The sequence below is a fragment of the Papilio polytes genome, unplaced genomic scaffold, assembly GCF_000836215.1.
Source record: "Papilio polytes unplaced genomic scaffold, Ppol_1.0 DF824191.1, whole genome shotgun sequence".
In the NCBI taxonomy this organism is placed as follows: domain Eukaryota; kingdom Metazoa; phylum Arthropoda; class Insecta; order Lepidoptera; family Papilionidae; genus Papilio; species Papilio polytes.
Window position 1 is genome coordinate 1,328,487 of NW_013525013.1, and position 26,717 is coordinate 1,355,203.

Genomic DNA, 26,717 nt, shown 5'->3' on the forward strand with positions numbered 1-26,717 from the left:
TTAAGTGATGAAAAATACAAAAAAAGAATAAATAAAAGGCATGCAAAATAAAACTCAAATAAAAAAATAATATTTATCCAGGTTTATTTCTTAACATTTAAATTATAATCTAATAACGCTTAATAATCGTGTAAATGCTATGATAATGGCATAACTTTACACAATTATAAAGCATTAGTATTTTTTACAATCAAAATTATGTCGAATGACATGTTGATCTCTCGCTGTGTACTATGATGTGTCAGGTCTTTCCTTGAACGTTAAAAAATAATAATGTTGCCAGAAATAATAATGGTCTACGCCATAAAATAAAATAAAATGAAATAATTCACTATGAAAACTTAAAAGATCACAATATTTTGTAAGAAATGTTTAGTAAGTAATAGCGCGTGTTTTTCTCGTAGGTTTTGTTTCCTAAAAATTTATTTTAGTACAACAATACCAGTGTATTATAGTTTTTTTAAATGATGTTTTTAGTCATCAGTGTCAAATAAGTCAGACGTCAAGCATAACTAAAGTTAAATAAGTTTAAGATAAATAAGAAAGATATAAGTACCTAAAATATACCTTTAAAAAGGTAACTATGAGGCAGGCAAGAGCGCTCACTGTGATTTTTTAAAATAAAACTTTTTAATCTCTGATTTCGCGCATGACAAGGCAGAGGCAGAATTAACAAAATGGCGGTAAAATTTCTAACCTAAAACATTTAAATAAACATGGAAATAACATTAAATACTGTAAATTCTTAAATCTAAAACTGTGAATATAATACAAAATGCCTGATCAATTCGTTGTTTGAACAATGAATCTTTTACAAAATGCACTAATACTAGATGAAGTATTTTAGGTTATGAAAACATTTCTGAAGTTTCGTAGGTAAACTTTTAGCACCTCTGCCTGATATCAAATCAACATTTTAACAAAAAATAATCGCCATACATAATAAACATACTTCTCATTTGATAAACGAAAATAAGGCTTAAAAAGGCATCTGCCTTTAAGTTAACACGACACAGCTAAGTAACAATCACCACATTTATATAAAATAATAAATTTCGATTACACCGCACACACACAAATTGCAATGTACTAACAAATTATATTGTTACAGCGATAAAATTATAATAAGTTTTTAATTTTCTTACAAAATTACAAAAATAGTTTTAAACGATGAATTTGTTGACTGGCCAAGGGATAAATGGGGCAAAGGAATATCACACGATTCAAATTTTATTTCGGAACATCCCCTGGCACTTTTTATACCTAGGGTTGGAAAATATCGACATTATTATGAAAAATTATTAAATTTTACAGCCAAAGCAATTTTCAATAGCAATCATACGTCTAGATTTCTATAACAATAGCGTAATAGTATTTAGATAAATAAAACCTTGAAAAGTTATCGATTACTAGAAATAATTATTCAACAAAGGTACACACACGGTCTTCTAACAAAAATAGTACAAACTAAAAAGTTATTTTCATTTAAATAAAGTGTCATCTGAAATTTTGGTAAAAATCGATATAAATAATGTTTTCCGCAACCCTAGTGACGTCAGCAGTCAACGCGTGACTACGTATTACTGCGTGTGACTGCGTATGACTGCGTATGACTGTGTATGACTGTGTATGACTGCGTATGACTGCGTATGACTGCGTATGACTGCGTGTGACTGCGTATGACTGCGTGTGTACGAGGCCTGTACCGCTTAATGTCTATTGTACCAAGTTTAGATCCGGCTGACGTCACTGCCGCCGCTACTCCGCGCCGCTTACATCGTTCACGTCGATCGGAATTGACGTAGTAAATGTTGGCGTCTCTAGTTCTTCGTGTTTCTTCATTTTAAGCGCCTGCAAATTGAAATTTAGTGTTAAATTTTACCTAAACACAATGAAAAAAAAAGTACCTGCATCGTTATTCATTATAACCTCAAATAACTATATAGTCATATAGGTTATCTGTTATTCGATAAATTTAAATTCTACATTTATTTTTGTTCATAAAATATACATATTTGTAATAAAATACAGCCTTTATGAGCACATAACATATTTAAAAAATAGTATCATTTAATAAAAATAAATCAGAATGTGGAATAATAAAATTATCAATAGAATAAGTTAGTTGCAATAGAAAAAATAAAAGAGATTAAAAAAATAAACATTAGTTTATAAAACCCAACCCGACTCACAACACCGAAGCCTGTTAATATGACGTCGACTGATTTACCATTCCCAACAAAACGAACACATTAATGAAATGAAGCGTTAGGGCTGTTATATAAAATGATGCAGAAATCGATTTGAAATCGATAATTGTTTTCATATTAGTACATATAATCGATATTTTACCAGTCCATTTTTTACTTTGTCTATGACCTTTTGGAATTTAGAATTAAATATGACCAAGATGAAAATGCATTACATGGCAATTCAAACATTAAATAATAAGAAACATGCAAAAATATTTCCATTTTCAGGTTAAATGTTTTATGTAATAAATCCAATATCATTATCTGAATATTATATACAATACTGTTATTTAAATTTCTTGATTACATTAGTTTAGTATAACTATTAACTTAGTATTATCATTTTTTTGTTATGGCAACACCATATTTAAATTGTCTTGACCTAAACAAATTAAATTTTAATCTTTATCCTGCATATTTAATGAGTGGCCGAAACTATTTTTCTATTGTAAAAATCAAGAAAACCGAATTTTGCCGAAACTCGGTTAAAAACCGCTTTTAGGATTAAATTTAATGCCTAGAATACTTTTTTAGGGCCTATGTTGTAGACGCTTTTTACACGCACAAATAGTCCACTTTACTAGTATTGACTACTGATGTTATACTGATGACATTAAAAAAAAACTTCCACCTCTTTTAAGTAAACAAAATGTACAATGCGGTCCACATATACAACAGCGCAGCGCTTTGTGCTTCAAGTATTTTAATATCACAGATAAATTAACATAGAAATATTACAATAAAATTAACCTAAAAAACAAACTGTCAATGTCAAACCATAGACAATACAATATCTCTATGTTCATTACGTCAGTAAAGCAGCCCGCGCAAATAGGCACGTGATTAAACGCATAGACAATTGTTTTTTTTAAATGAAATGGCGCGAAATGTTTCAGCAAGACAACGCGCAACGTACCGGCTCGTCGTCGATCCTTTGTCGTGTCGGCTTCGGCGACATGAGCAAACCTTTTGTCGACAACTGTTGGTGACAGTGAGAAATATTCATAGTATACATATAACGGATACAATAACCCATATAAAAACTCCCAATTCAGAAATAGAGACAGAAGAGATAGTACGAAAGAACCCCTTAAGTAAAAATTATATTGCAACATTAAGGAGTAGATATACTCAGTTCTTTAAACTATAAAAGTCACAATTTTCATGTAATTAAAGATAAAATAAACTATACAAGAAAAAATGTTTTTTTTTTTATATAAGAAAAAAGTAAAAAAATATAATACAGATTAAATAGATATAGATTTAAATTCAGTATAGTTGTATAGTACCAGGAGATAAGAAATTGTGTGATGTGTAGTATGGGGGGACATACCTGCTGCAGCTTGTAGTGGTTGATGATGTCCTGGTCCGCGGGGCAGCTCTGCGTGAACGCGTCCAGCTGGTACATGTGGTACATGTAGCGCCACAGAGCGCGGAAACTCGTCTGGAATACAACAAAATCAAACTAAACAAGTATATCTTACTATTGCCTGTGACTCTGACTAATATTTAGAACATTCAGTACCAACTCTCGCGTACTAAACCGACAAAAAATCTGTACTATTATGGTCAGGTAAACGGTTTATGGTGGGTTATGTACTCACTCTATTTTTAGTTTGACACTGTCAATGACAACCCATTAAAGTCACCTGTCAGACGTTTCCTTTAACTATATTCACATAGAATCGCCAATTGGATGATGGTTAAGCGTATGGACATCCCTTCAAGTTGGCGTGAGTTCGAAGCCCATCGTTTGTCGTATATTCTAGCAAAAGCCTGAAGAGAGTACAACTACGTTTATGTTAATAACTAGCTTTTGCCCGCGAATTTCGAGCAGAAATAAAGTGTAAGCAGCCTATGTGTTCTTCCAGACTCTATTCTACATGTGTCAAATTTCATCGAGATCAGTTGAGCCGTTTCGGCGATCATTACTGACATTTATCTATTCATCCGTCCATCTAAACTCACATTTTACTCATCATCTCCCCTGCCTTATCCTACTCCCGTATGGTCGGCGCACCGGGTTTTCATCTTCCAAAGCACTCTATCATCCTTCATCTCAGTCATCACTCCCTTCTTGATCATGTCACCTTTCACGCAATCCATCCATCTCTTTCAAGGTCTACCTCTACCGATGTACTCCTCCACATTCATAACTAACGTCCTTCTTGTTACATGCGATTCATCCCTTCTCATAACATGCCTATACCACTCTAACCTTTTACTCTTTATTTTCTCAACCACTGGGGCTACTCTCAAACTTCCTCTAATAAACACACATTTTACTAATCTTACTAATATTATAAATACTAAAGTGTGAATGGATAGATGCATGGATGGATGTTTATTAAAGTATGTAGCCTAAATTGCTGAACGGATCTCGATGAGTTTTGGCATAGATGTAGAGGATAGTCTGTAAGAAAACGAGGGCTACTCGCTTTTGTAATTCAGCGCGGACGGAGTTGCGGGCATAAGCTAGTATATTGGTAACATCTAGCTCGATTAGAGGAATGCAGTTGTCGCGGAAGATCATATCAGAAAAAACCTTTGGACACAGAATATGAAACCAAACAAGAAAGGCTAAAGTACTTAGCTACTCTATGAAAATAACCTTTTGACATTGCCAAGATGGGTAAAGGATTGATTTGTCGGAAAATATTTTATGAGCGATAAGTACGTACCGGTATCTCGAAGTCGACGAAGTATTTGCCTGCGACGCGAATGTGCTGCAAACGCGGCATCAGCTCGCAGTCGAAGCAGCACATCGTGTCGCCCGTTAGGAATCTGAAATTACATAGAGCCATGAGATAGTTTTTGTGTGTTTTGTAAGTATTGTAAACTTTATAATAGAGAAGCGGGCGCACACTTTTGACTAAACTATAACAAATCTTTTGTGCGATTGTCGATTGTTTCGCAGCTTTCAACTATTAGTTGTGCAACTAAACATAACTAAAAATTGAGTAGTGTGCGCACCTCCAATCTCATAGGAATTAAAGCAAGACTAAACAGTTGTGCGATAGTTTAGTTTCAAGTTGTTTGGACACTGACCTGGTAGCACGGCGCTCGAGCAGCGCGTCAATGCGGCCGAGATGCGCACGCAACGCGGCCGACTTCTGCTCATCCTTACGCACCAGCACCAGCTTCAGCTTTGAGTACAGGTTCTCGATAAGAGAGGCCACTTCTTTGTCCTGTAATAGACATTCTTATTAATTAGAAAACACCGATTAACTCACAACAGCCTTCGGTGTACGCACCAACCAGTTATTACCCTTCTTCAGAAAGAGTTGTTTTTTAAATAATTTGCAGTATAATGTATCACGTAAGTTATAATAAGTTAATATACTTATTTTTAAGGATGTGGGAATTACTGATAGAGACTGTGGATGATGATGATTCTTAGTAACTATTTGTTTTATTCTAATATTGCAGCAAATTGTCTAACTATACCTGTACGAATAGATTGTGACCACCGGGTACGGACTTCATGATATGACGCTCAATCTTCTCGTTCTCAAGGATTGCGAGGCCATTGTCAATCAGTATGGGCGGATGCGTCGCTTCGAAGTTGGTGCGGAAGTCCGGCGGCGGCTTCTGCATGTCGACTGTCGTCACCTGCAATATGGCATCATACATTTATGAACACCTGGTATTTACGAGTTTGGAAATCTTTTTCAAATTAACAGAAGTTATATGAAAGGCTAGACGAGGCCATAAGTAGGTTCAAGTTCTCAAACTTTCACCACAGCGACCGTACAGCCCTTGCATGAACTATACGACCACTAATCCCCAAAACCGTGCTGTCTATATTTTACAGATAATTTGAAAATCTAGTATATCTTCGTAATGGTGCTTCTTATTTTTTTCACTACTAGCATAATTACTTGCTCGTAAAAATAAACAATACAGGAACTAAAGATACGTTGAGAGTTAAGATTATTAGTTATTATTGAGGCTACGTTACTTAGCATTTTCGCTGTTTACTTACTTTTAAACTGATAGTCTTGAGCTCTGCTAGTAGGTAGAGGTCCATAAAGTACTCCTGGCAGAAGAGGCACGCTCCCTTTCGCCGCCCATCGATTGTCGATGCCTGAAACAATGTTTTCATATTTAAAAACATTCCAAATAAAGCTTGGGCTTAAATTAGAAGATGGCGGTATTCGAATCGAACCCACGACCACTAGATCGCTAGTCTGTACCCATAACTATTAGACTATTATCGATGTATATTTCACAGTAACCGTTACGTATTCGTTCTATAAATTAAAAACAAGGTCGCCAACAACGTCTGTTGATCCAAATCTAATTTAACACTACTTAATGCGTTTTATAACGGTTTCCAGCTTTTATTTCGATTTTTGTTTAATTTAACGGAAAATTTAATCAGTCGCTCAGGGATGTGGAATTTGTGACTTGAGACTATTCAGGCCGATATCTATTTTTTGTGTCTTGTGTCATGGTCATGGGCATCTGCCTCAGACCTAGCCTAGACGCTATGTGTGACTAGTCTAGAAATTTGAATAAAAATCTTCAATTCGTACGAAATAAGGTGTGATCTTCAAATGTCGGAAATTACGCTAATAATTTTTATTTGAAAATGCAAATAAACCGGATCCATATTGGATGTTTCTTGTGCAGATACATATATTATGAACGTTTATAAAATTTTTATACTGTAAAGCATTATTAGTAAAACGCCACAACGAAAGCAAGAATCCTTAGTTCGTAGAAGATAGAGGCACAATGAAGAAAGAGAGAGAAACATATGTAAGTTAAAGGTCTTATTTGTGTCATCGCTTATTAAAAAAGGCATTACACAACCATGTAATGTTAATTAAAAACCATACATAATTATGGTTATTTAATACATAGTTACGTATCTATACTATTATAATAAAGCGTAATCACACATTTCTTTGTTGCCTAAGATGTCAGCAATTACAGCATATTTTTGAATAATTCATTTTATAATAAAAAGCCCTACACTTGCGTCACGCTTTAGGCTATATATTTTAACGCTTTAAACTTAGGGGGTAAATATTTTTGATAAAAACTCTAATGTGGGAAAGAGACCATAAGTTGCTGCCAACATCAAGGTAGCAAGGTTTCATCATGTCATATCATTTTGATATTTGTAATTGAGAATTTGACAAATGTAAACAATAAAATAGAATTTTCATAATTTCATGCGGATGAAGCCGCTCAGGAACAGCTAGTATAACATGTTTCCGGATGTGTAATAATGTGAAAACAGAACAAAGTGCAAGTGTGTATTCTTAGCCTTACTTTAAGTTGTGTGTATATTTACATACAATTAACAATTACATAATCGTGGAAAAAATATTTTAACAAACTCGGTAACTTAAGACTTTTGTGGCAATTTACGTTATTGTAAAAATATTATTTTAACAAGTGACATTTCACTTATAAGTATTTTGACTAATTGTAAAAGTTTGGATGGATAGTTCGGTTGTTACTAAATATCTCCAAAAAGAATCAAATTTCGATTGTCACAAATGTAGAACATAATCTGAAATACCATTATGGTACTAATTAAGTTTTTTTATAATTCTGCGCGGATATAGTCGAGGAAAAAGTTAGTATTTTATACAACTTTGTGGTATTATGTTGAAGTATACGTCAGAGCGGAAAGTGATATAATTTTGAGAACGTATTTAATTAAAACAGTTAACAGCTTTACATTTATTTATATTTTTATATTATTATTATCTCTGTACTATATAAGAATATGGCATAACTTATGCATGTAATCTAAATTCAACTATTGTAAGACATATAACACACTAGTTGTCGCACACGCAATTTGTCGCGTAAAGTTAAAAATATAAACAGTCTATGATATATTATAGACTATTCTGTTCCAAATGTCATTCAGTTCCGTTCAATCGTTCTGTAGTTACATTGTAACATACATTCAAATTCATAAATCAGTAAGAATTAAGATGTTAACGCTATCTCTGCGTTTCAAAATAAGAATAAGAAGGACGGTGACATATTACGACAGTGGAGACTCACCTTAAGATGACCTTCGCTGAATATTCATGCGACGTTAGACGATTGTTAGCAATACCAGGAGCCGTAACCAATTGTCTTACGTATGTTTAACATGATTATAGACGTATTCAAATACAGTATGTTAGTATAAATATTAATTAAACAAAATTCCATAACGAAACGGCAAAATGTTAGAAGAATCTTAACTACATTACTTTAACCTGTGAACCCGACCATCGTACCTCCGTCGCATTTTCCGCGGATCCCGGTGAGTCAGTTTTGACCACTTTGGATATCTAGTACTGTTAGATTTATAATAAACTAACTGTTCTCTTGCGGCTTCATCCGCATGAAATTATAAAAACTTTATTTTATTGTTTACATTTGTCAAATTCTCAATTGCAAATGTCACAATGACCGTTAAAATTGCTTCCCTAATGTTGGCAGCTTGTAGTTTATGGTCCCTTTTCCACATGAAGGATTTATTCCAATAATTTACCTCCTTAGACTTATAGCGTGAAAATATATAGCCTAAAGCGTGTCGTAAGTGTAGGGGCTTACTAAAAGAATTATTCAAAAATGTGCTATGATTGCTGACATCCTACGCCACAAAGCAGTTTGTTTACGCTTTATTATATTAGTATAGAAGAATAGATTTAAAAGTGGAAACTACTGTTGTTATTCTTAGTACGATCTACATGTTATCCTTTGATGTATATTTGACATTCTTAATTACCCGCTAACCGCCGCCATGGCGTATGTAATTAAGGAAAATGTCAAATACTTTACCCTAAATACTTAAGATGCCGTGAGTCAGTGCTTCTATGAATATAATGTCAGTGTTCCCTTTGATAAAAATTGTAATTAAAAGTTTTATTGTCCTTGTAAAACATTGAGGAAAAAATTGTTCAATTAGTTTAAGTTAGTACAAGTTTTAACTACAATAACTACACTAATTCAAAATAACTATATTCTAATCTTCGTTGTCGTTTTAAAAATCGGTATTTGACACTAAGGTTCTCTCTTAATCGCCAATTAATGCATATAAGTTTCAGTTTAGATTCAGTTCAAAATTGCCTAATTTTGGTATCTAATCCATAATCTTAAACCGACTCAGAGTTTAGTATACCATGACAAAAGTACGTGACATATAGTCACGCTAGACATTACTTTAAATGCGTACAGCGTGTCTTGACGTCTGTATGAAAGTTCTTTGTTAGGCGAGCCTTGAGTCATCCGGCACATCTACAGTTCGAGGTCAAAGGGCCCACATGCTATAAGGAGACTTTCTAAATTCGCATTTAAACATAGATCGTTTAGTAATTATCGAGAAAGTTAGGACACGACTGACTAGTTATTGCAATTATTTTAGGAATAAGTTCTCTTCATGAATACATTCTATTGATTAGGCACACGTACGGCAAAAAGGGATGTGTTCAAAACAAATGATATCGACAAACATAATATTACATAATATAGAGCATCTAAGCATTGTTAGGTCGGCTGACCGATTTTATCGATAAAAATGCTTGTAGGTGGAACTGTTTAGGGTTGTTCCGGCATAAACTTTATTATCGATGATTTTCCAATCAGACAATTCTCTACGCTATTGTAGTCACGTTATAACCGACTGGGCTCGTGCATAATCACATAAACAATGTTGTTTTTTTATCTCTATATGCGTATTGTTCTAATACGCGTTATATTACATACAGATATTTTGGAGAATAAATCAATTGTAAGAACAAGGATAATTCATCATAGTATAATAATAAATGTCTAATTCACAATAGAGGAAAACTAAATTGATGAAATTAGAAGAACGAGGAAGCGGATACTAGTTGAGGGAAATACCGGCTGGGTGACGGCAATTTTCTAGAAGGAAAACCTTGTCTGTCTTCATTACAATGTTCTATCTCAAAAACTTAAAACTGTACAAGACTAACTTGGGCTTTTAGGATATGGAGGGAGATGTCAGCAGATCCTGCCTTATTTTCCTTTCTTGAACCCTGCTTTTGTCAAGTACACGACTTCTAGTTATATAATCTAATAATTTAAGGTAATTATTTATTTTTTATAACTTTTCACTATTGTATAAAAACTGCCGAATTGTGTGCTAATTTAATCAAGGAAATTGTTATTCTCCGCGGTACATCCGAGCCGAACCTATTGTCACCGTTCAATGAGCGAGCGGAATAGAAACCCGGGTGTGCGATGGTGCATGACAGCGCAGATGCTCGCCGGCCGCGCGGGCTGTGTGTAGCGGACACAATTAGAAAACCGTAAAGCGACACCGGCGACATCCGATACGCTTGGGACCTGCAAATTATATGCCAATCGGCCTTCGTTCTATTTCTATTGAAATAGCTAATTCAATTTAAAAAGTGACATCAATGCAATTGCATTAAGTACAATGACGCGATGAATATTGAATGAAAAATGAGCAAGTATCGCCCATTTGCAATCAATCAATTTATTACATTCTAAGAAAGTTAGTTTTTAATAATCTGTTGCAGAATTGGATAAATGCAACTCAATAAAACTGGATTGGATGTATGTAGTTTCATTGTAAACACGCACAATACGCGTAAAGATTCTTCAATACTCTAAGGCGTCGAAGCGAAACATATCTCACACCATCGCACGCTGGAAACAAAATAAATGGTCCAACGCCAAATTACAGCATCAGCGATCCGCACGATATGATGATGTAGAGCGGAGTACGTGGCCGTCCAGCCGTGGCAAATAAACATCAGAGTCAATGACACCCCAACATACACCCACTTTCAGTTTCGTGAAAACGAAAGCAACAAATACATCTCCCGTACAACGCAAGACGCGCCTTTTAACTAAGATGGCGGCGAAAAAAGTCGATAATTCGTCACGCCCGCGCAGGCACAGCACTAGCCACCAATTTATCTTTATTTGAAAACTGTAACGTTCCGCTAAGACGTGCAATTGGAAACTCCATTGAAAGTGACTCTATACAGTTTTACATATTCCTAAAAGAATTGTGCGTTGAGTTAAACGACACCGTGACATTAAATCACATTAAAAAATCAATTTCTCCGCGTAGGGAGAGTAGTTGCTAAAACGTCTTTGGTTGTCCGCGACAGGTTTGGCCGCTCGCTGATCCCTAAACCTGTCCAGGTATCAGTATGAGTGCGGTGACCCGGGACAGTGAAATGCGACACTCGATTGCGAACCGGCCGGCCAGCCCGCCGACCGTGAAAGTGACCACCTCTCTAATACAAGACTCCTTGGTTTTCTATAACTAAGGGCTGATATTGACATCTGTAAATACTCTACTACACATACGAACCTATATATTGTATCACAAAATCTTTCATTTTACTTATAAAGTGTAATAATAATAACTATAAGATAGTAAAAGTGGCAAAAAGCACGGAATGACGAGTTTTGATTAATGGCTCTAAAACTCGCAAATGATTCTAAAAAAAGTCGCATGATACATGCTTCAGACTTCAAGAGAAAATTTACGACTGTCTTCCTTATTCTGCAATGTTTAACACGCTGTATATCTCGAATTTACTAGATTGTTAAACAAAATGCAGATTGGTTAAAATTCTAATATTTTACAATTCATAGTTTCCAACGGCTTCTATCTATCGTGATTAACCTAAGCCGTTGCCAAAGCTACGCCTCTATCTTTGTAGGTCATGTATAACAATGGGTGTTACACAAATGTTGCGTTTGAAGGAACTTACGCTTTTGTCTATATAACCGTAAGCTTACACACCTGTAATAGTTATGAAGCTAATAGCGATATATTTTTGTAGGAATATTTGGCAATACAAAACCACGGTACAGACGTTAGAATTAAGCATAAGACAGAAATATAATAGCATCACTATTTTTATAGAAATACTATACAAGAAGTAAAACTATCTTAAAGTTAGCTTACCGGTGTATATGTAGTACATTGTTGCTTGCTTAATTTTATACAGAAATTGAAAGATACAGTATACTTGCAGTACATGCGTGTTAATATTCACAGCGCGCGCAACACCGTGTTTTTGTTGAATGGGACACAATTGACACCGTTTATGGCACACTGTCCGGTTTCCAAAGTACGTATTACATAATTACATAAATAGATCGTATGTTTATGAATAAATTAACTTCTTTCTATAAAAATTTAAGTGCCAAAAATTGTTACCATGTCGTTTGCATTCTACAACGAATAGATTTTCACGTAACATTTTGCCTCGCACAGCCACGTCAAGCATTAGACGAAATGCTGATCATCTTCCCATCTCCTCAAAAAAAAAAATTAACAGTAACAATGTTTGGATTTAATCCTAGAATATTTACTTTCAAGTATTAACATGAGTTCTCGTTACAGTATTCCCAAGGTTAAAATGATTCAGATTTATTTATAATTCATATAACTTGGAAATTAAAACGCATGACGCGTTATTCTTTAAATTCAACTTTATAAAGCTTTGTTTACACGCCTGTTAGTCCGCGTATAATATATTTTGATGACATCAGACTTTATACATGTAGTACAGTCATATAGTAAGTAGTCATCTATTCATGACATCATAATTTTTCCTTAACGAATACTAAAACATATCCCTTATTACTCCGTATAGAGGAAATAACTGTTAGATTAATTCAATGATACATTTTTGTACAGTCAGCTGCAGAACTGTAACACAGTTTCATCCCTTTATTTAAATAAAGAGATACAAAGATTCCATTACGACAAACAAGGACAACATCTAATAACAACGCTAAAAAGTCAACCCATAGAAACACAACACATGCCAGACGTAATCGCATAATCATCTATCAAAATTTAAATTGTAATTGAATCGGACATAGTCCCAGTTATCACTAGTTTCGTGTTGTTCGTCCTGTTGATAAGATAGCTGGTTTCTTCACAAACCGTTATTCATTTAACGTTACAACACGATAAGCAAGTAGTTATCGTAACCTTGCATTTTGTTATACGTTTTACAGAATCTATTTCAATATTTACTTAACACTGAAATGACCGGTTTCCCAGCTACGTTAGTGTTTCTGAATCGATGCGTTTCCGAACATAGTAACTTGAGTTTACTCCGTTGTTACATAACACTGATGAATCACTAAGTAATGACAAAATAAGTGTAAACTTCAGAAACCCGGCATAAGTTAGATAAACCGTCAAAAGAAGAATTTTAGAGGGCAATAGCTATTTTCGAAGATAAATAACACGAAAAAAGACATTTGGTAAAAATTTAACACGCAACAAACAACAAGTATTGCAAACTGTGGTTGCATTGTGAATGCAACATATTACAAAAAATGTCACGTAATGTTGCCAAATTATGTTAAGTCCGACATTGTTGTTAAATTATTACAACATTAATTTATACAACAATTTGAGTCCACAAATAATCTATAGAAGGGAGGCAACAGTAAAAGTGAATTTAGTTTACAAAAATGTAAGAAAAACTCATTCCAGCTTAATTTCATTTGTAGTAATATTGGTGAAAGACATATAGCTATCTCTATTTTTCAGGGAGGATGATAGAGAGAACAGATGTTACGCCAGTGTGAACGCATCGTTACATTTGTTCGACGGCTGTCAGTGAAAAAGGAATGGATAGTCGGGGCCATGACCGAGCCGAGCCCAGCTGATTCGAGTGCGGTTGTGCAACACACATATATGTTCAAACACAATCTGCGATGTACTTGTTTGGAGAGTTATTCACATTTTAGTGAAATAATTGTATAAAAAGAATAAAATCCTCAAAGACGACCATTTACTTTCTTGTTTAGATTTCCCAATCTTACTAAGATTATAAATGCGAAAGTTTGGATGGATGGATCACAGTCTGGAAGAGCAGATAGGCTACTAACTATTTTTTTAATTCCGAGCAGACGAAGTCGCGGGTAAAAGCTAGTTATTGACATTAACGTAGTCGTATTCGCTTCAGGCTTTTGTAAGAATAGACGACAAAGATGGGGATCGAACTCACGCCAACTTGAAGGGAAGTCCATACGCTTAACCATTATCCAATTGGCGATTCTATGTGAATACGGATAAAGGAAACCTCTGACAGGTGTTAACGGGTTGTCATTGACAGTGTCAAACTAAAAATAGAGTTGATACGTGGCCCACCATTAACCGTTTACCTGGCCATAATAGTACAGAAAAATTTTGTCGGGTTAGTACTGGAGAATTAGTACTCAATATTCTAAGTTAGTGACTAGTTGTTGCTCGAGACTTCGTCCCCGTGAAATTAAAAAAAATAATAAACAATATATCCTATGTTATTCAATGATAAATTACTTTTGTAACGGTAAAAGAATTTTTTAAACCGGCCCAGTAGTTTTTCAGTTATTCCAATACATAAACAAATACTAATCTTTCCTCTTTATAATATTAGTATAAATGAAACAATACAAATTATTTGTGTAATTATTACACAAACAGTTTACGTGTATTACATAAAAATAGTACAAGACCGCGCTTAAATTAAGTACGGCATTTACTATAAAAACAAGAATGTTATTTATTAAAAATATACTAAAGCAGTCCTTTTAGTATAAAAAAAACTTTATTAAGGACATTGTAAACAAGTTATTTTTCTGTTACACAATCAACTCGCTAGACAGTACATGATAATTTAGTAAAAGACAAGTTAATTCGAGGTAAATTTAATGTAATTTTCTTTATATAAAGTGCATGTTAGGATACTATATGTGGCATGCGTACAAGGGTAAGCATGTCGGCTGATACCGCTTAAAAAATAAAACGCTTTTTAATTTCTTAAACAACTAGACAGGTGCGTAAACTTGCAACATTGTATGTACTATATTTGTTTCAATAATTAATTCAATCTAGATTTTAAATTTGCCTGTTTATTAAAACACATTAAAAAAAGCTATTCCATATTATGTTCTACACCTGAGCCAAATTACATTAGAAATTCGTTGAGTCGTACTGGAAATATGTAGTGACAAACATCCATCAACATTTTGCCATTTATAATCTTAGAAAAATTACGAAATAAAGTTATTTTAATTTACTGAGGCTTTTCTACTTATAAGGTTACCGCTTAGTCATATAACTAATTAGTTTAAAAAAATTTAACCTAAAAGATTGTACGCATTAAAAGTCGTCTATATCTCATTAAGATAAAGATAGGAACGACTGGGGCGATTTTCCTCTAATTAACTTATTGCTTATTCAATTAAAATAACTTTAATATTTATTTCAACTTACTGCGGGTTACTGTGTTTCGCCTCGCAACAGATAGAGTAAAATTTTGAGAACTGACCGCCAACCTTCTCTAGTCGGAGCCTCAAGAAGATAGCGAGTTCTCACTACAGACAAACAGATAAAAATCATCATTTCTGAATTGTAAAAATGATCGATGTTTGTTGCAAATTTTAATATAAAATCGCACACGCATTGTCGCTTAAAATTCCTCACAGAACAGGTGAAAATTTCTAACGGTTCTAAGAAAGACGCGTCGATTGTTAATGTTGCATACAATCCAGTTTCATAGTTTATTTTTCTCTTTAAACTCTTTTGGTATAGATACATTAGCAGAGACAAATCCATATTCTAAGAGGTAAGCAATAGTTATGGACCCAGTTTTAAGTTCTAGCACAACTTTATAGTTTTTTTCTACTATCACCATCATCATCATCATCATCATCATCATCATCATCATCATCATCATCATCATCATCATCATCAACAGCTTTTGTCTGCCCACTGTTGGATATAGACCTTCCCCAAAATACGGTCTTCAGCCTTCCACATCAAAAGACTTCCCCGTGAACGTTGATGGAAGACACCCCAAGCTTGTAGCCACTATTCCTTCTATTATGGTTAGATAAAGAACATAATTTTACGGAATATGGAGTGAGGATTCAGTCCCGTTACCCTTTGTTGGGCTTCTAGAAACTGCAAGATTGCAATATTAAGTCGGACACAGTTAACGATCAATCAATGTTTAGTTAAAATAACACTAGATAATTTTCGTAAGTTCGAGTTTAAACACATTTCTAGTTGGCATACCTCATCTGCTTATCATATTGGACATAAGCCGGATTCATCTGACAGCATAAAAAGCTTCAAGATAAACCAAGCGTTTTTAGTTACGGCTCAATAGCAATCTTAACACACTAATGAGGTCTTAGTTACGATCTACGATTAGAAACTACGAATTCAGAACAAAGAAATACAACGGAAATATCTATATTGTCGACTTAGCGATAATTACGGCCACATCGGAGATAATAATCATGCTATACACTGATTATTAGAATGATTGGAATTTAACGCATTACGAGACATATTTACTCTACATGGTTTTACGTACAGAATATAATCAGCAATATAAAGGAGTAACAAAGGGCTACAGATTTGTATCGTTAGTGCAGTAGTAATTACCGGAAGATGACTTCACGCTATTGTGGTTGAAGTCTAATGAAAAGTTATTTTCCTGGCAGTAATAATATTACAAACTTGTGAATACATATCTTAGCACTATAAAGAAGTTGCACCAATGGTCTAGGTCAATTAACTTGTTTGGGAAAGATTTTTATTTTTGTATGTATTGGAATAATTCAAAAACTACTGGGCCGATTTCAAAAATTCTTTCACCATTAAAAAGCTACATTATCAGTGAGTAACATAGGCTATATTTTTTACTAACGATTAATTTCACGTGGACGAAGTCGCGAGCAACACATAGTAGTTGAAAAATTATGAGGACGGAAACCACCGACCCTAGATAGAGTGATTAGAAGTTCGATATGATGATGTTTTACCAACACTAAGATAAAATGTTTCTATAAAAGGACATATTTAACACTCATGAATACATTGTTGTATGCAAGTAGCGTTTGAACTAAAATGTAACGTAATCAGACGTTCCGGTTAAACGTTGCAGATAAAAATGTAGTAAAAAAACTACAATTGTACTATGAACCGTAATACTTATCAGTTAGAAGTATTTGCAGTCTTTAATTTAAAGTTTTTAAATTTTTAAAATTTAAAGTCAAATTGGCATTTTGTTTGTAGGCAAAAGTTTAAATGCATTGATAGTACAAGAAACTTCTGAAATTTATCCATATAATGCAAATTAAACAGAAATACTTGTCTCTTTACATACAGACTTATCATTATTCTTAGCAGCCAGTCCTTATTTACCTGTAAGAACACATAAAAATATTATTTTCTAGTTGGCAACATTTATTCGACTTATTCTTTTTTTAAACGTCGAACAAAAGTCATTGTTGTAAGTCAGTTATATTTTCACGAGCGTGTCGAAATACTCTACTTTCCCTTTTAAGGCGTTAATATCTGTCGATTTTATCACACTTTCGCCAAGTGTACTTTATTTTTGTTTAAACTAGAAGAAAATCTGCAAGCTGCCAACTAAGATATCAGTCGTCGTCTACATTTTTCAGAAACATATACGGTTTCATTATATAATATAGTGCCATTCAATTATCCCATTTTCCTTATGCATATAAAAATACTTATTTTTTACTACACATATTTTCACAACACAACAGATAACACGTGTACTCAAATAAATACAAACTAATTGAAACGCAGTTCAGTCATAAAAAATAAATTAATAAGATACAATTGCCTTCAGAATGCATTAATATACTTAGTCCTTCGAGCCGGACAGCAATAATTGCTTTAGGAAGGTACAAAAACACGTAAACAACGTAATATAGTAACGGTTTACGCGGGAATAGCTTATCTGTATGCAACCTCGACCGCACAACCGTTGACGTCATCTACACAGACTATAAACCGGTATTTCTTTTTAAAAGTACCAATATTGTACTTGTTGATTTTTTAGTTATAAAAAAACAGTAAAAAACTCATGACGTGTTTTTTTTTTAATTCTGTGAATAATACGAGGTTATTATGATTTTACGGTCAATGACAAAGGATAGTTTTGTATAGAATATTATTCCATTGACATAGATAACTTTGCACTTGAAACTCGATCAATAAAAGGTTTTTGTATCATGTAGAGTAATATTAGAAATAACATATGGATGATTTATATCGTAAAATAATTACTATATTACGACGATTAGCATTCTTAGTTACGACTGATGGAATACCAGAGAATGTTCTGGAAGCAATTTTCTATCAATTATCAATTAGCAGCAATCATGGTAACGAGAAGTGGTTGAGAATATTCATTTCGTTTCATGCATGATGAAATTTTCGAGGAAGGAAATCGAGTTCAAATAACATGGACTGTACAAAATAAAACAGCAATATTGCATTTCAATAGTACAATTTACTGTTAAAAGCATCTTCGTTTACTTTGACGTTTCCTTAAAACGATAGCATCGGTTTATAATGCTTGTTTATAAGATAGGCAAGAAAGTTAAAAAAAAATTTCAACACATTAAATAATGATTTTTAACATAAACTTTGTCTAGATTCATCAGAATATGATGAGACACCAAAGATACACCAAAATCTATCCAGTATCTACCACTGGATAGATTTTGGTGTATCTTGTGGTGGTAACACAACATAGTCTAAATTCAATTTATATGACGATAGATAGATACGTATTTAAATATCACAGAAGTAAGCAGTCACGTTGCCACACGTTAGTCACGACCGGTGCACATTAGCACTTAGCTGTTGGAGTACACTTGATAATTGGGACGTCCTTGACGACTACGGCGTCGTCTTTGATGTAACTTTTGACATTACGTAATCAACTATACATACTCTATAACTATACTACTCTACATAAACTATTCATTTAATCAGAGGATAGTAGATATATCTTCATTCTTTAAACGTTACGAATATAACACAATTAAAGACAAATTTATAAGACACTAGTTTCCGCCCTCGTGGAAATAAAAAACCAAAAGTCTATGAGTTCTTCCAGACTGCTCTTCACCTATGCCAAATTTCGGATTATTCCCAACAGTCACACCGCTCTGTCCCCACGTGAATTTCATCCGTCCCACCTTTTAGTACCACTATTACAGACAAGGCGACAGATGGAACCGTTATGATATGAAGTAAGTTCCAATCGTCTCCTCGTCGCCAAAGGTGGGACGGATGAAACTTTTTATTCTCATCTGTTCCCACGTGGGGACAGCAGAGTGACGGTTGGGAACACTCCCAAATTTCATCGAAATCCGTTCCGCCTGCTACAAACATTCGCTCATCCGGCCATCTATTCATCTAAACTTTGGCATTATGACATTACTAAGATAATTTATATTGGAACATAGTTTGAGATTCTAACCCACAACCGTCAGATAGGATGCCGGACGTAATGCCACTGAACACTAGTATAGTTTCATACAGCATGTGAATTGTGTCAGATATCACATGAACTATTTGTTCACATTACATAACTAGCACAATTGTTCCGTTACTCGTCTGATGTTTGGTAGTACTTATTTTTTGTATAAAATAAATATATTTCGTGCGTAACACTGAATCATACGATTAAAAATAGCGTCAATTAATGATAACAAAAACGTGAAGTTATAAAAAGTTGATAGCATTGGACGACGAGAAATATTTGCATACTTTTTTTTTATAACGTAAGGTGGCAAATGAGCAAGTGGCCACCTGAATCAGCCAAAATGGCGAAGTGACCGCTGCCCATAGACATCCGTAATTGCAGATGCGTTGCCTACCCTTATCCGACGGAGGAGGAGACGCAAATAGAAAGGATATTTCCCCTTCCTATGCATCTCCTCCACTGTCTGAAGAGAAAGGGACTTAATTAGGCCTACTTTAGATCCTTTAAATTTTTTACTGTAGATATTACGTTTTTTAGATATTTTTCTGCTATGGAACCCGATGGAAAATGCTGCAAGAAACTAAGTTACCTAACAATAATAAGAATTATTAGTATCTGTCTACCACAACTAACAGCTTCATAATTAACTTAACTGTCTTGTATTAATAATTTAACTATACTGTTAAACAACCGAGTATAACTCGGTAACATAAAGTATTGTCGCCATGATACAATTAAAGCGGGTCAACGACCGAGAGTAATTGAGAGGAACAGAAGAAAGCTGTACCGTTGGACAAATAATCGATAGAATAAAACAAAAGGGAAATAGTTTCGAGAACATTCGACCGACCACAAATGTTGGAGCAAAATGTCTGCGGTTCTGGTAACTGTAGCACGTAGTTTCTAACGACGCCAAAGATAAATTATGTAGTTCATAAACCGTCACGACTCATTATGCAAACAGGGTAGACGAAGATGCTTTGCGCTTAGAAAGGTACCTCAAGCATCTGTTTATTTTATCTTGTAGAGTTTAAAATATGCCTTTATTGAATTTAAAAGAAATATATGCACATTCTTGATTACTAACAACTGTGATTTGTGAATTTATAAATTTGACATTTATAGCAGTAGAAAATAAGCCTGCATTTTGAATGACCCATACTTCAATAAAACGTTTGTAACATTGTCCCACGTGAACCAGCACATTAGTACAAATATGGGCATGTACTGCAATATTACACTGATAATTGTCAGCATTACACAAGCAGAGCGTAATGTTTGTAATGCTAGTTTCACACGAAGGCACCAAAGTACGATGCAGTATTATTTGAAATCACATTTACTGCAAATGCAACCTGTAGATAAAGTACATTCGATTACCGATATCGCTGTTAGTCTAGGAGGGCCGTTCTGCTCGAAGTGTGCGATCAAACAGTACTTTTCTGCGTTATTGTTCTGCGTCACTGATGTCCTCGTGTGAATACACATAGTACAAAAACTTACGTATTCTTTGTACTACTGGTCGTGAGAACAATGCCGTCGAAATATGAAGTAGTGTTAGTTGGTTGCACACGAGATTTGCTGAAGCTTAGATATACGTAATAGTAGTCCGCCTTCATAACGTAAGAAGCGTTGCTGTTTCGTATTTTACATGTAATTTTATACTATCTTGCATAGTGTTTTATGAAACAAAGAGATCATTAATATTACGTTGTTTGTGTACAATGTTGGCAATGAAATATTGTAAATTATACCTAAGGATACCATTTTCTATATTAGTTGTGGCCACCCTAGTGTAGATTAGATGAGTAACTCCATTCAATGGAAGATAGGCAAAATGAAAAATGGAGATTGGATTTTAGGTCTTATGTATTTCTAGTACCGAGGACGCTCTCTAGTGACCACACTATCTATTACTATTTGACCGAACTTTACTCTCTTTTTTCGTTTCATGATTCACTAATTAATACTAGTGATTTAATCTACTTAATATAAAGGAAGATAAAAGTTTAATACGTTGGCTTCCAAGGATCGAATGCGGGCGAGATAAAAATAATCCGTATGACATCATTGTTTAATGAGTACAGCTAACCTAAATCTTCGGCGTCGCGTGGGTGATATATAATATTTCAATCTTAAAATGTTAAAAACAGGCTTTGATTTTAACATGGTTCGATTCATTATGTATTTAGACTATAAAAGGGAGAAGATTTAGATAGACGTAACCTATAGTTATATTTGAGATATCAAATTTAAATTAAATTCTGATACTATTATGCATGGGCAAGGGAAAAGGACTGCTCTCCTTGATTTTAGATAATGTCTTCTAATAGGGCCTACGCTAAGTTAGGGTGACTAGGCTATGTCAACCACGCTGGACAAGTGCGGGTTGGTTGACCAAAGATAATTAAAAAGGTGGAAATATTTACAAAATGAATAATATTCAACGAAACGTTTTATCACAACAAAATACAACTTTTACTGATTGCTGATAAGATAAACTATTTGATAAATGCAAATTGTAGCAGATATCAATATTTTCTAATAAATAACTATTATATAAATGTGTACTCAGAGTCATAGTTACTAAGGAAGTCTCTTATTAAATCACCAATACATTTTACATGTATCCTTGTTTGAAATTACAGAATAAATAGCATATATCTGTTTGTGTTGAGTAAAGTCTGTTACACGATTATCTTATCTGCCTATCTCACTATCAGGGAGCGCAGTTATGGGCAATGGCGTTGACGTCATTGTATGAAATACAAAGCAAATGAAATCTATACTTAGGACAACTCTGAGTACGAATTAAAGCTTGTAGGTTCCACTAAACGAAGCAGGTTTATATTCTCCCTCCTCCTTTTAATAACATAACGAAAATAAAATTTTAAATGTTTATAAAACTAATTTCCAATATACTTTTCCTGTTTGGATTTAAGTTGCTATATTAAATGATATATTTTCTGGCTGATATTCAGCTAATTTTAACAGTAACACCGTTTAACACTAATCGTAGTAACGATTGCTCTAACAAGGATAATTGTTATGAATCACTTCAGTGTTTAATTGACTCGCATGCCATTTATTCCAACAATTAAATGTTATATAAATAAAACATCACATTGTAAAAACACAATATGCACGTAGAATATAAAAGGGCTTAGAGGCGTCTAATAATAATTGCTGGACGTTTTATGTGAATGAACACGAGACAGTGTGACGTCATCTGTTGAAGCGTGGGATTGTACGTATGAAAACAGTCAATGATTCATATTAATATCACATTGAGAAAAATGTCATAATTAATTGGTTAGCAATCGCAAATTATTTTAAAATCAAAGCATTAGCACTAGTAATCACATGTACTTTGTAATATGTTTATGTGGACGCAAGCTGGTTATTTATAAATGAAATCAATAGATGGCGCTAATATCGGTTTCAAAACAAAAAAAGAGAATCAAGTGTACTCTTATGCATAAAAATATTGTAATATATACCGGCATTGTTTACATTATTTTAAATATTTTCGTGACAAAGCAAAGAATAAGATAATGTGAGATGTTTCTCAGAGGCGGAGGACGTTCGTGGCAGAGGTCGCTGCGAGGTCGGCTGAGTCATCGCAAACCGGATTCACAGCGAACCTGACTTACATCCTATTTCCACTTAGGGACTAACCGCGCGATTCTGCTCGCTCGATTCTGTCGCGTCCGCACCAGTACAAGTGGTGGTTGGGAGCGGCTAACCGTCAGTAAAAAATTTGATTTTAGACCTCACACAACTGAACCTTTGTATTCTACACTGGATGTTATATATTTATTTTATAAAAAAAACGCGATAACTCGCAATGTGACGATCTTAACTTACAGTCAAGAAGTCCCTAAGATCAGGAGTCTCTTTATAATTTCTCACTCTAAATTAACACCCAGGAACTAGTTTAGTATCGACTACACGGTTTTAAATACTTATAAAGTCCTAAATGACACGCATGTATAACATAAAAGCAGAATAAAATTAAATACTCGTAAAAATACTGATTACATACTTATATTTCATCTCACGAATCTAAAAAATAGAATAAAAGCTACGTATTGAGTTGTTTGCTTGTCACGATCATTGTTTATTATGGAATTCAAATGCGCGCTGAAAGTGGACTGAGGCGGGGCGCTCGGACACGCGATGTAGCCGGCATACAAGTTAAAGGCGTTTCTAGATGAATTGGAAAGACGATATACGATTATCATCAAATTATACGTTGGTTTTTATTCTATCAAAGGAAAGAGAAAGGCTAGCTACAACTACAAGCAAGCTGATGGGAGTGGTATCAATATTGGTTACGGTAAACGGATGTAACAGTATTTTTTTAATAAAAGAAAGGGAGATAAAGACACGTAAAAACCTAAACAATATGATAGTTTAATAAATTTAAAATATCTTTACGATACTAAACACTATTAAAATCGACATAAATACATGGAAATACATTTCCTAGATCTCATTTGTATTTGATGTGTTGCATACAAGATAACAGAAAAAAATAAAGGTGTAATTCATTAAAAAATCCAGATGAAACAACAATAATGGACAAATAACATTTTTTTCTCATTCACTCTCTAAAATAACTGGCCATAAAGACAATTAAAAACAATTGAACAGCGTTGAAAGATGTTCGACATGACATTTAACTAAGGAGGTTTAGTGTCGTTCTTTTTTTAAAATTCGAATTTGAATGTGGAAGCGACATAACGGCTGACAGCTGCGGACGCAGCCGCGCCATATGCGGTCAGGGCGTCGATAACGATGGAAGTATTAACTATAAACCCTTACATCACCTTAGGGCTGAGAACGTATTCATTTAAAAATATTTTATCTTTCATATTTGTATAATTGACAGAAAACTTCAATATAATTAAGTAACCTTTCTAGAATATTTTATATTGCAATTCTAACCACGTAGTTTTATTTTGAAATTGACATTTTTATTGTTATCAAATGTCGTTCAAAGTTCAAGTGATAATTTAAAGATGGAAAAGACAATCTAATTTATTGCCACATCCACTAGCAAATTACCCAAGACGTTTTTATCTAAAGTACCTATTTTAGACTAACCATAGCGAAAAAATAAAATAAAATCTTACATCAATTTCCCGCCATTTTTTTTAACACGGCTCAACAAATCAGAACGTATTAATTGAATCTAGAGACGATAGTTACAGTAAATTACATAGTCCATACGTTCAATCGTTCGATATCAATTGTCGGTCGACTTTAATCATGTAACGAAAAAGGTGATGAATCGAATACACAATCTGTAACGTATCTCATTAACAATGACCAGTTGTTAACGCTAAATTACTGCCTGCCTTTTTGGACAAGAAATCTTAAAAAGAAATGAAGACTTACGAGCTTAGTACATTCAATTGAATGAATTTGAACATTTGAACTGACACACACATCGTAAGTTGTTCGTACTATGGTTATTATAGCAAGCTGCAAGATAATTGGTTAGCATATTTTTTACCATAGGATGAAAATAAGCGGCGCGTGCGCACCCCCTAATGATCGAGGTATCACACCTGTCGTTACATTTGATGGAATATTCTAATCTATACGTAAACTATTAACTGCCGTTCGGTTTGATCCGTACATATTTTGTAACGTAATTTATATTTGCTAAAAAAAAATGTTATTATTTAGTAACATTTTAAACAGAGTTAAAGGGGGTTATACATATAAATATATGTCTGTATTTTATAACTTTTCTATTATTTTATTTTACAATTTAAATAATAATCGAACAGCGTCGGTGTACCCGTTAACCATTTCTGATGTTATACTTTTAACTTGTTTATTTTTAAAATGATAGTTTCCTATATGTTTTAACAGGTGATGTCTGAATTCTTTATATGGAATTAAATAATTTATGACTGTAACAAGATCACATCAATCACCTTCATATTTCATGATGCGGTTATTTTAAAACTGACGCTGACAAAGTCACACCGAGTAACAAAGTGACAGGATAATGATAGGACAGGTGATGGTTGAAATGCCGCTAAATTATTGCACAATAGAAACTGGGGAAATGTAAAAAATTACCTTTAGTATTATTTTACGTAATGGCTATAACTATGTGTTTCTAAATACATTGTTACAATTAAAAAAAAAAACAGGCGAAATAAGAACCTCCTCTTTTTGAAGTCGCCTAAAAATATAGTACACTAGTTTTCACCCACGACTCCGTCCGCATGGAATTTAAAAAAACAAAAGTGAGTAGCCTACATGTTCTTCCAGATTATCTTCTACGTCTATGCTAAATTTCATCGAGATCCGTTCAGCCGTTTAGGCAACAAATTCTAACAAACATCCATCTATCCATCCATCCATCTACGAGTAAACTTTCGCATTTATAATATTAGTAAGATTTAACAAAGAATTGTAGAAATGAACAGACGTTATGGAATTTAAATTTGTATGGATTTTCGATGATGACGTCACATTTAAATCTTAACACGTTACTTGCTCCTACGATTGTTATGGTATTAAACGATAAACACAGACGTGTCGATGGCATGCCACGTGTTAATAACGTATATTGTATTTGTAATATCAGTTTCACGCGTTCTATCCCGTTTTACATATTAAAAAGTGCGTCATCAAGCCAAAGGATTGCCACTCCTCTAAACATTGCAACATTTCTGTCGCATTGTAAACCGATACGAATAAAATTACCCAAGGCAGACATTCGATATATCGTCACGACGTGATATCTCAGCATACATACATTGTGTCTTGTTTTACTTCATTCGTGGGTTTCTTAAGCTTATCACGTAATTTGGTCTTGTTTATTACTTGCTTGCAAAAATAGGATCACTGTTTTCAACACGCAAATAAATTTTCGCAACGAAAATATTTTTTTATTTATTTTTTGGCACTCGATTTTGTTTTACATTCACAATATTATACATAATACAATATTTGTAAAACAGACTTTCATTTTGTATAGTAGAATGAAGTGTGTTGATAAAGACAGACAAGTTATCTGACCCGGGATAGATGTTATACTATAAAGTACGACAAAACGGTAAACACTATAACTTGCAACTAAAACGATATTTACGACTAGCTGTTGCCTACAACTTCGTGAACGCATTATTAAGATAAA

The 26,717-nt window shown here is 33.9% G+C and overlaps 1 protein-coding gene across 2 annotated transcripts in view; it reads right to left on the reverse strand.

Annotated features, from left to right (window-relative positions):
* Nucleotides 1-61: 61 nt before the first annotated feature.
* LOC106110882 (chloride intracellular channel exc-4) overlaps nucleotides 62-26,717 on the reverse strand; it is a 32,623-nt gene continuing 5,967 nt past the window's right edge. Inside the window, exons 2-8 of one of the 2 annotated variants that reach the window (XM_013292828.1) lie at nucleotides 6,238-6,339; nucleotides 5,700-5,864; nucleotides 5,301-5,440; nucleotides 4,934-5,036; nucleotides 3,586-3,696; nucleotides 3,169-3,231; nucleotides 62-1,851 (exon numbers count right to left, since the gene is read on the reverse strand). In XM_013292828.1, the coding sequence (XP_013148282.1) occupies nucleotides 1,759-1,851; nucleotides 3,169-3,231; nucleotides 3,586-3,696; nucleotides 4,934-5,036; nucleotides 5,301-5,440; nucleotides 5,700-5,864; nucleotides 6,238-6,339 (777 nt within the window). In that variant the 3' untranslated portion in view covers nucleotides 62-1,758. The remainder of the gene's footprint in view (nucleotides 1,852-3,168; nucleotides 3,232-3,585; nucleotides 3,697-4,933; nucleotides 5,037-5,300; nucleotides 5,441-5,699; nucleotides 5,865-6,237; nucleotides 6,340-26,717) is intronic. The other variant, XM_013292829.1, reaches the window with a different exon arrangement.